The sequence below is a fragment of the Rhynchophorus ferrugineus genome, unplaced genomic scaffold (genome assembly GCF_030347505.1).
Source record: "Rhynchophorus ferrugineus isolate W39M unplaced genomic scaffold, kcgeb_rfMv2 rfM3, whole genome shotgun sequence".
NCBI lineage: Eukaryota > Metazoa > Arthropoda > Insecta > Coleoptera > Curculionidae > Rhynchophorus > Rhynchophorus ferrugineus.
The window spans coordinates 25,210,692-25,222,844 of NW_027472582.1; the positions used below are offsets into that span (position 1 = coordinate 25,210,692).

General features: G+C 31.1%; 1 protein-coding gene across 1 annotated transcript in view; it reads left to right on the plus strand.

Moving 5' to 3' along the window:
- LOC143192913 (retinal guanylyl cyclase 2) overlaps positions 1-12,153 on the plus strand; it is a 190,139-nt gene that overhangs the window by 141,269 nt on the left and 36,717 nt on the right. The window contains exons 14-15 of the mRNA XM_076398735.1: positions 2,142-2,265; positions 5,990-6,130. Coding sequence (XP_076254850.1) covers positions 2,142-2,265; positions 5,990-6,130 — 265 coding nt within the window. The remainder of the gene's footprint in view (positions 1-2,141; positions 2,266-5,989; positions 6,131-12,153) is intronic.

A 12,153-nucleotide genomic window follows, 5' to 3' on the forward strand; every position in this document is an offset into this window, starting at 1 on the left:
CCAGATCTGGAACGGTGGATGAGGAAGCACTTTGAAGCCCAATTCATGGATTTTTGCCATTGTTTTCACTGACTTGTGACACGGTGCATTATCTTCGTGAAACAGCACCTTCTTTTTCTTCAAATGCGACCGTTTTTCGGCGATTTCGTCCTTCAAACGGTCGAATAACGTTATTTAATAGTTGCTGTCCTTCCTTTTTCAAGGTAGTCAATGAAAATTATTCCATGCGCATCCTAAAATACAGACGCCATAACCTTGTCAACCGACTATTGCGTTTTCCCACGCTTTGGAACGGGTTCATCGTGTGCAGTCCACTCGGGTGACTATCGATTGGACTTGGGAGTGAAACGATGGAGCAATATTGTCATCCATTGTGAGATATCGACGCTGACACTCTGGTTTATTACGCTTGATCATCTTCAAACACCGCTCCGAATCATCCACTCGTCGTTGTTTTTGATCAACAGTAAGCTCGCGCGGCACCCACTTTACACAGAACTTTCTCATACCTAAATATTCGTGAATGATATGATGTACACGTTCATTTGATATCTTTAGTGTCTGCATTTTCATTTAATTTCAATTTACGTTCATTCAAAATCATTTTGTTGATTTTTTAAATGTTTTCATCGGCAACAAACTCTTTTGGGCGTCCACTGCGCTCGCCGTGTTGGGTTCTCATTTCATTACGTCTAAACTTAGCATACCAATCCTTTTTCAAACACTGCCCCAGGAAAATCAACCATCAAGTCAAGTTTTTGCTTCAACTGTATTTTTTCCCTTCAAAAAGCAATATTTTTATCAGCACGCGAAATTCATTTTTATCCATTTTTCTCACAGTAGTAAAAGTTGCTTCACTCAAAATCTTATAATTCACAAAGTAATGATTCGACAGCTGCCAAATTTATACAGGCATGTGTTGAGGGTTAGGGCTAACAAAAAATATATGGATTTACTTAAACAGATTCTTTTCAATTGACCAGAACATTACATTTTCACACATACGTCTTTTTTATACTTAAGCTAAAAGTGTCTCTTAGAACATTTTTTAGTTATATCAGTACTTTTGCCAATAGAGAAGTTTAAAAATTCAGAGACAACAACTTGCGTGACGTAACAAAATAAAAGAATGAGTAATAAAGTTAATATAATATATTACTATGATATAACAACTTGATGTTTCCTTTTAAATATATTTGAGTCAGTTAGCACAATCGATATCGACGGATGCATAAAAGGACCAAAGTTAAAAATAACTGGTCCTTTTTTTCTATTTGTTTGGATTGCTTAATTGTTATGGGAAAAAATAAACTTGGTCCTGTGGCGCCTGCTTGCCGTCTATTCATAAAAACTCTCAAACCAGCCGTTGTCTGGTTTTATGATCGTCGACTGAATCCTGCCGAACGGATTTAGGAATTGAGGGAGGCGAAAATGGCGGCAGGGTATTTCTAATAAATTTCTTCCACTGCCCCCATGATCCGCTATACTTGATGGGGTAAATCTGGAAATAGGCAGGATTTTGTGACGCGTGTGTGACAATTTGGGTTAAATTTTCAGTTTCCAGTTCGCCGATATTTTTTAAATTACTAGAATATCATGGAAATATGTTTTTTTAAATATATTTGTAATATTTAGGTGATAAATCTTTCAATTAGAAAATAGTTTAAGTAAAACTAAATTTATTACAGTTTTTTAAATTAATTCTAAATTTTTGTCAGTGGTTCATTCTGTTTAAGTGACAATTAATACTATTACGATTACTTAAGAGATTCAGCTTCATTTCCATATTCAAACAACGTTTAGACTAAATAAACTTCTCCTTAAAACTTTTGACAGTTGCTCCAATTTCTTTTCTTTTTTCGTGCAATTACTACTTGGTTCTGGAACTTAGATAAAATTATAATTACTTTTCTTGCTATACCATAAGAGAAAATATAAGTAGGAATAAAAGTTATTATTATTTATATAAAAATAATTCCGAGTAAAGTTAAGGAACGTAAACATTTTAAGTTTTTTTTTTTTAAATATTTTATGAACATTTATTTCCTACCATGATTATTCTGTATTCAAGTAAATTTATAAATTCTTAAAATTTGTAGTTATAATGTAGCTTCATATGTATTTTTTAAATTTTCTTGCAGTTATGTTGCTGAGAAACTAAAGTTGGGCATGCCTGTAGATCCTGAAGAATATGAAGAAGTTACAATATACTTCTCCGATATTGTAGGTTTTACAACAATATCAGCTCATTCCACTCCATTTCAGGTAATATTAGGTTAATGTATTATAATTAAATAGTGAAAATACTAGCAAAATATTTCCATTGGATTAAATTTACAAATAATTATACATTGTATGTGTAATTTAATATTTCCATCTTATTTTCTATAAAACTGGATAACAATAAACTTTACTTTTATGACCTTTTGCATTTTTTATCACACAGAAATCGAAAAAAAAAACTTGTTTGCTTGGAGGCAAAATAACTTCACGAATTTATGAACATAGTCCATCATTCTGAACTGTTTGTCTACTAAGGCTGATGATTAAAACAAATTTTAATCGAATTGGATCAAGTTTAACGAATTTGTTCGAGCTGGAATAGGGGATCTAGATTCTGGGGTGTGAGGTCGAACGTTCGCAGCTATCATTTTCATGTATTACTAGACACATAAGAGAACCTTCTATGTATTCGGTCTTGATGTCAGAGTATTGATTTGAATCTTCCAATAATTTTTTACATTTTGGATTCTGATAAGAAAAAATAAACTTTTATATGACAATTTTTAACCAAAAGTGTCCTTTTGCTAGGTATAGAGTGAAAACTACGATATGCTCCCCTTTGAATACCGTTCAGTCAATAAATTGCTCACAATTTTTTAATGTTTCCAATCTAATGCATCTGCTTAGAAATTAGGTAACTCTTAACCGGGCTGCAGGATATTGATGCTTTTTTGTTGAGTCTTTATCTTGTTATAATTCTACATCTCCAAACACTCGATGTTATATGTAATAATATAGGTTATACTTAAGCTTTTGTGATGTCTATTATTATATTCATATTAACTAAAATATCTAAAATATTAGATGAATCAATTTTTGAATGAAAATAAGTATAACAATTTTATCAATACATGTTTGCCTGTATTATAATCACCTTTTTTATTTCAAAAATCATTTATTGCGTACTGGTACAATATATATTAAATCAAAATAATTTCCGAAATTTTCTAGAAATGTTTCCTATATTTTTGAAATCCTGGATATACCGTATATAAAGAAATATATTAATTTTGATCATAATATAAAATGATCAGAAGGCGGAGAAGAAGCCAGTGTCGCCTTTCCAATTTTTGTTACGTACAATAAAGCGTGACGATATAATGCAAGACGATTTTACCTCTGATACTCGCTATTGATGGTCTTTTTTGCAGTAATTCTTTGTTTAATTTGTAAAATTTATTTAGGCAATTATGGCCAGTACCAGTTTGATTCGGATTTGGTAGCTTGTAATACACTACACCCTGCCGATCTCACCTTATGCAAGGCTTATAGCCATACCTCTTCGGTGTCGATATAGATGGCTCTCTTGGACTAACTCATGTCCATGTAACCCATTTTGTATTTGGGATTGTTGTAGTAGAGCTATTTGTCATTGTTAGTTACAGACAACTCTTCTTTATATATAGTTTATCCAAAATAGCAGTGAACTCATGTCATCCCAATTTATGACGTCAAAACCTTGCAATGTTGCTGCATTAACTTTTAGTTTATTAACGTAAATAGAATAATGAAACGGAAATGTTTCAATATATAATTTAATTCAATATTTTAACGTACTGTGGTACATCTGATGCATATAAAGACTTAAAGTCACGTTTTCTGTTTAGTTCTTGTTTCTTTCGTTGCTGTATGTTCTCTGTAAGGCATTCTGATATCACTGAAATTTCTCCTTAGTTATTTTTGTTTCACATTTCACATTGTTCTTGATAAAATTATATTTATTTACTTCATTCTACCTAATATATTTGTGTTACTTGCAAAACAGTTAGTATCCCATTCCCCCTCATACATTTTAAGCAAATGCTCATCATGTTTTGAACAGTTTTACAGGTACCTACACACATAAATCTTTAACATTCTACAATACAATTATTTACAATTTTCCTAAATATTAATTATATATTCATCTTTAGTTGTTGTTTTTTAGTCTCATCATTCTATTACGGTATTGTCAGCATTGGATCATAATCCAATTCTAAGCTAGTATTCATTTCAATAACTAAGCTATCACTAGTCAATAATTAAGCAATTTCCAATGTAACACTTTTACAAGTCCATCCTTTGCCAAGTTCTTCTTCTACGTTTCTGATGGAATTTATTCAAACCGAACCAAATAGTTCTTGCTTGTACACTTCTTTCGATCTGCATGTTTATTGTAATGATTCTTTGCCATATCCCATAAGCATTCCGTCTGATTAAATTTGCAGTTATAGGGAGGAAGGCATTCTGCGGCCATACTATTCAGCCATATATTCAACTGAGCTGACTGTGCAGATTTTTTCAGATATATTTATAAAGAATTAAATTATATAAAGCACAATTATGATTTACAAACCATTCCATAGTTTCAATCTGAACTGACCCCTTGTTGGGTTTTTTTGCTGGATTCTTGTTTATAGCACGAAGAACAATGTACCTGCAATGAATGTTACAAGATATTATGATTAAGAGAGCCTAATCAAATGTTATTTTAACGTTTACCTTTTTCCATCAAGTTTTGTTGTCTTTACACAGTTTTTATTAGCATCTTGCCAAGGATGGTCTAATGTTCCATTTTGAAATTACCTTGTCTGAAATAACAAATGAATAAGGGATGACTTATATCCTTCAAAAATCTGTATATCACTTAAGTTTGCTGTGGATAATTCCATACTAATAATTATCTCTGAAATAATTGGATTAAATTATGTTTGTATCAAAAAAAGCACTCACTTTTTTATACATTTCATAAATTTAATCTCTAATAGAACTAACATCAAACTATGTAGATACATTATTTTTGATGAATCCAAAGTTATATTGTTTTTATTTTTGTGAGGTTTTAATCATAGTGCCTATACTATGATACTTATTCCAGTATTCAATTCAGCTGCAATACAATAAAAATACTTCCATAACAGGAACTCCAGCAGCTTAATATTTAATTGTACCAATACCAATACCTCTGACTGACTATTTATTGGCTTCCAGATATATATTAAGCAGCGATTTCAAATATATCTAATTTATATATTTATAAAGTAAAGCACCAGAAGAATTTTTGCCGTTTTATAACCTCTAACTGTCTTTAATGTTTTGTAGAATTTTGCGGACATTTGACAATCGGACGACTTTTGCAGGTTGATTGAATTACATGTTCGAACCTATCAGACGACATTGTGTCTATTTTTAACCAGAACAAAATGAGAATGAAAATATAGCCTGGTATTCAAACGAATTTACAAACTGCAATAGGCAATACATTATACATCTTTTTGACGTAAATTCACTGCTATTTTGGACATATTATATATTGAATTCCTCAGTAGTATTAAAAGAAAATTACTTTACATAGAAAAAAAAAACAAAACCAAAATCGAATTTAACAGCATTGCGAATGTTTTTAACAGTAAGAAATGGTTTACATTGTTATTTCACATTTTCTGTGATAAATATCACTGAACCAATTCATGCAAGCACCCATTGTAATGACTAGTAGTTTCGATTCATAGACAAATGACGAATATATTTGTTAACAGAAAGAGTGATTGTAGAGAATATTGTTTTTCAATAAAAAATCGTCGGAAATAGGATCAATTATTTTAGCAATAGTTACATGAATTAAAAATTTAATTATTATAATTGTCAAAATAATAAAGTATATAGTGAACAATTGACTTAAGGATAGGACGATTACAATATTTTATTTAGATTTTTACCATTTCAGGTGGTTGACCTACTGAACGATCTCTACACCTGTTTCGATGCTACAATAAACGCTTACAACGTGTATAAAGTTGAAACAATAGGAGATGCCTACATGGTGGTTGGAGGTTTGCCAGTACGAATTCCGGATCATGCAGAACAGGTGAGTTATGCGTCGCCAATATTGTCGAGTTTGCCATTTTCCTCCACATTCCAGATTGTTACGACGGCTATTATTAGATTTGCACCACTGCTATATTTGCAAATGGTTTTGCATCTCTCACTGCCAGATAATTCCGTTGTTTCTTGTTTGAAGGAGGTGTTTACGGTGATAATTTTATTTTAAAACATTTTAGAGCTACGTTTACGAAAGTTATTACTACATACATATATAAATTGATGATACTAATTTAAAAATATATATTTATTGATATTAATTGTCTCAATATATTCTGAAAATATTAATGGTTATTAATTTTTGCTATACTAATACTAACGCTTGACAATAGAATGGTCAAATAGACTGGACAATCTTTCTTTTGCGATAATCATGGGTCCAAATTCCGCAGAACAAATTGATATTGCCATAATGTTCTTAATTTTTGTTCGTGATGGTATTGATTTTCTAGTTAAATGTCTAGATGACAAATAATAAGGTAATAGGCACAGTAACAAGGAAAAACTATAAGTAGTAACAGTAATTTTAACATAGAAGACTGTTATTGAGGATCCATATTACAAAGTAAATAATAGGTTGAAAACTTTGGATTCAGAAACAATTATCAATCGAAACATTTAGTTTAACATTAAGTATTTAGTTTCTATTCAGGACTGTGTCTCTTTGTTACACACAGTTTTCATTTTATCATACAAGTGTGTAAAGAGGTCATTAATATCTCATTCAATAACTTCGATGATGTAATGTAACGAGATATTCTCTTCATTGTGTTATCAAAGATAATCATATGAAACTTAAACTCGTAAGTTTTGGAAGAAATACCTAATATTGCGTCAAAATCAAAAGCGTTCTGAGTAATAATTAATACTTTGAGTTTACTGGCATTATATTTAAGTAGTATTCCAGTTGTTCAGCCCTACAAGCCTACAAGTTGTTATTAATATTGGTGTGCTTTAAATTAGGATAAGTTCGATTAGATTTCCAATTCCTAATGACCTGTCTCTTATTAATTTTTTATTTAATGGTAAATCATAAAGTCTCAGCATTTGCTTTAGAAAAATTTGTTGAGAAAAAATTGAGACACTATGATATTTACTCAAACCTCAAATAAAAACAGCATATTGTTTCTTATCCCTGGGTAGGAATGTTCGTCTGGTTGGTCGGTCGGTCGGTTGGAATGTGTGGCTGTCGATGCGATTATTTCTCCGCAGAATCACTACCATTTTGTGGAAGGAATTCACATGAGAACTGAAAACAATGGTTAAATAAAAACTTATTTATTGCGATATTAAATGATACATGTGGTCGATGGGAGAATGGATAGGATATTCGATTAGGTAGATGAAGTACGGTAGCGCTGTTGAACTGGTTCTGTTACAATTGGATAGAGAAAAGAAAAGAGAGCGAGAGATCGTCGTGGTGGCCTTTTATAGCCGGGAGCAGCATGGTACCAATCCACCAGCGTTGCCCACCTTTGACTTTGATGTAGGTGAATGTAGGGTGGCCTAAAGGGTTGTAGCGGTCGCTATACCAGTATAAATATCTGAACCGTAATAAGACACTTGAAAAAGTTTATGGTGTAAGTAATATTGGTGGCATGTTTTTAACCTCCATAGCTGTTACCGACTATCTAATTTATTGAATTCGATAACGAAATGTCAATTCAAGTACCAAATATTGCATTAATTATTCAATTAATTTGTGTACCAAAATGTAATACTTGATTGTTTTTTCGTTTACAATTCTTCTTTGATTTATATATGATTTATAGCATACTATTATAAGATGGTAGTCATTAATCCATCATTAAGAATAAAGCTATACAGTAGAAAAAATAAAACAGGTGAATCGCGTTATTAAAATTTATGGCGTCGCAATGTTGTCACATCAACTATAACTTTCGGTTTACAAAGTTTGCCGGTTTATTACCTGTAATTATTATTAATTTATTATTATTTTCGAAAATGTTGCCGACATTTGACAACAAGGTGGACTGGCCCCAACTCATATCGAATTTTATAGGAATTTTTATAATTTTATAGGATTCGGTCAAATGTTACAATAATTCAGATTGCATTATATCTCAAATTAAACGTGATAAAAAGAAGAAGAAAAATCTGCTCTGAGTTTAAAGGAATTTTATATTTTTACAAACTGGACTTGGTAATATATTCGACGTAATTTTTATTCAACGTGTCAGTCTTGATTATTCGATTCTTCTGAAATCTTCTCAAGTCACTCAACGCGATATGAAAGAAGTTTAACGGAGCTAAGTCAGGCTAATAGGAAGCGAGCGATATGATGGTTTCATGCTATATCTAAACGATGCTTAATATTCAAGTAATGACTCGATTTGACAGTTTGAATCTGTAGAAATAATTGATAATGAACTACACTACGAGTTATTATTATTTTTATTGCATTAATACAAATTAACGCATTTGTTAAAAATACAACCACTTCTTAAATTAAGTTTCAGTTTTCCAACATTAGTATACACTTAAACAATGTGTTGTTATTTCAACTAAATTATAATAAAAAATGAAATACTTCACAATTAAAACTTATATTTATTCCTAAAAAAAGAAATACTTTTAATAGTAGGAGTAATTCACCATTTTAGGTGTTATCTCGATAGAACACCTTTTAATTCCGATATTTGAAGCGCCTTTCATGAAGTTTTCCGGTTACATCGTTAAAATTCACGAGGCGTAAATGTTCTGACCATATCGCTTTCAACGCCATTGAACGATCACAATAATTTGATGCAATACTTTGGACGCGTAGAATTTATAGCTCGTAAAATACTTACTTTCAATACAATAACCAAATTGATTACAAAAATCTATTAAGATTATTAGATTGTATCGACTGTATTATTAAAGTCGTTTTTTCAAACGTTGGTGTGGATGTTATTTTTGGCACATTTGACGATTTGTTGGTGAGACAAGCTGAGTGTTTACGTAGTTGGTTTTATTTTTATTGACTAAATAACTATTTATTAGTAATTATTTGTAAAATGATCCTGGATATACTAATCAATAATGTACTGCATTTTAAACTTATATAAATATTATATAATACGTTCTACACCTAAACGTCGAATGTTTTGTAAAGCCGGCTTCGTTGGCGTAGTGGTCAAGGCGACAGGACGGTCCTCCTACTGTTGCGATAGTGCCGGGTTCGAATTCTTCTAGGGCATGGATGTATCTTATATTTGTAATTGTAAATATCTTTATATGCAACAGTCTAAAATTCGACAAGGTATAACCATCCCAGTAACGCCAGTAACCAGACTGGGTAAGACCTGATGTCTTCTGTTATAGTCTCTAAGTTGGTCACTGGTCACTCGGTAGGTTCAATGCCGAAGACCATGGTTTGGAGCCTGTAAACTGTAGATCCAGTTCAGATAAACCCTCGAATGTTGTAAAGCCTCTTATTCAACACTTTCATTTTCAGTATTTTCACTAAATATATTTCCAATATCGTACTTACAATTCCTTTCAATACATTAAATATTACCACTGTTACTGCACAAGTTTTATTAATTAAGTATCAATTATAAACGCCTTCCAGTAGCATATACCAGGTGTGTTGGTTCCATTCAATTTTGATATAATTCTAAATGAACAGTTTCTCTTTTGAGCTAAACCATTTATCGAGCCATTTTCTAACTTTTCGAAATCGGCAACATGGAGCAACACTGCTTAGCAAGCGCATGCCCCATCGTTACAAAAAGATGGTAGTCAGATGAAGTTAAGTCAAAAGACTATGGCATCTGCGATACTTCCCATTTAAGTGTCAAGACTTCTTTAATTGGTCTTCTTGTTCGACACGGCGCCTTGTCATTCTGAAAAATCAACTCATGACATCTTTGAGAGTATTGTGAATGCTTTTCTATTATTAACTGACTATTTTTCAATTTAACCATTTTCGTATCTTTTGGATATTGCTCTATCGCTCGTAACGGCTCACAAATTGCTACTCAACTCATATTCAACTTTTCTGTGAATTATTATTTTTAATCTCGGATCTTCATCCAATAACTTCTGCAATTCCCCATCTTCAAAGGTTTTTGGCCTATCAGGATGTTTTTTTGAACGTTAAAATCACCACATTTGAATTGTCGAAATCACGATTCACATATTCTTATAGTTGGCGAATGCTTATCGCAAATCTCTACCTGCAAACGATGACTTTCGGTCACTTTCTTCTTTTGATAAAACAAGAAAAGTAATGCGTACCGCAAATGCAGTTCTACAGACATAAAACTACACATTTTCAGGAAATTATAAATTTATAATGCTGTTATTTGGTAGAACGTAACTTGTATAATTTTAAGGTTAATGTAAGTAGAATACATTGACATATGTATAAAATAATAATACTAGTTACATATAGCAACAGAAATTTGCTACCAAAACTAGAAAATATATATTTTAAATAACCTTTTCCTGGAAATATAACCAGTTCAAAAAAGAGAAAGGAATTGCGATATTAGGCATTTATTTCATGAAATTACTGAAAATGAAAGTGCTGAACGAGAGGTTTTACAACATTCACTGTTAGAGTCTAGATATTCCTCCATGGAGTTATTATTTAGTTTTAAACTATGTAACATTTTAGTAGATAAGCGGTTCTGTTCCGAAGAAGCGGTCTAAATATATAGCGTTACGTTATTACTTTTATAATGTTGGTAAAGTATATCTCAATACAACTTACTTTAAATAATCTTAAGATGATTTATATTTAAGCAGAGTGGACTACAGTTTCACGCACTATTATGGATTTAAGATATATAGCTGTTAAATTATTCTAAAATGTCTAATATAAGAAAGGAAGGAGAAGGTGTTCTTTTTTGGTCTACTTATCAAGTATTTTAGCTTTAAAAGCACAAAACATTAAATTTGGAAACTTTGCAAATTCAATATTGTATAATAAGTTGTATAAATTAACATAAAAGAGTATAATATTTAGGAATATTTTCTATATGCGTGTTGTTGTTTTAACTGGTTTAAATTACACTAATTGCAATCGAGATAAATTAGCTATAATATTTTCCCTCTATTTGAACTTCCATCTTTACATGTTTAAGTTATTTTAAGTTATATTACATGACCAGAAAAACATATTTCAAAAATATCAGTTAATATCCTTCTTTAACATTTTCAATACTTTTTAATCATTTTTCAATAGGAAAAGTAAGCTTCCGGCAGTTGGATTTCTATTGAAGTAGTCAATGCAACACATAGGTTCTCCTACTGCTGCAGCTCATATAATTAACTTGCTATGAATACCCACACTAAACTCTTCCGCATATTCATATCGACTTATCCACGCAGATACTGCCAAATTCACAAAATAAATATAGATATGTTTGAAGATTTTCTTGATCAAAATTAAAAAAGATACATATACGAACTATGGCTTTCACACGGCTTTCAAATAGCAAAGAATTGAGAGAATGGATCGCTGATCGCTATAACTGATGAGTAACATTTTTCTTTCAATACGGTATTGCCATATTGCCAGAAAGATATTGGAAAAAGTTATAGAATTGGATGGAGAATTATTAGTTAATAAATACGGTACCAATATTTTCCAATAGAACACTGAAAAAAAAATTAGTGAACTTCACAAAATACTATTATATACTCTACCCATATTAGTTATATTGAAATTTATTTAAACTGTCAACATTTCGTATAAACTTGGAACCACATATGTCGACGCTAAAAAGTTCAGTAAGTAATAAAGGATAATGAGAAAAATAACTATTGGAAATTGTATATTATAGGCCTATAATACAATCTATTCTATCATGTATTTAAAAAATAAAATATCGGGTGTTTTTTAATAAAATTACTACTAGGAAAAAGCTATTAAGGCCTAATCATACAGCGTTTACTTAAATATAGAGGTGTCAAACTTAACTAATGATCCTAGAGACAGAAAAATGGTTGTTTATCGTTCTCAAAACAAATTACAAATTAAAAAAATAATTTTAA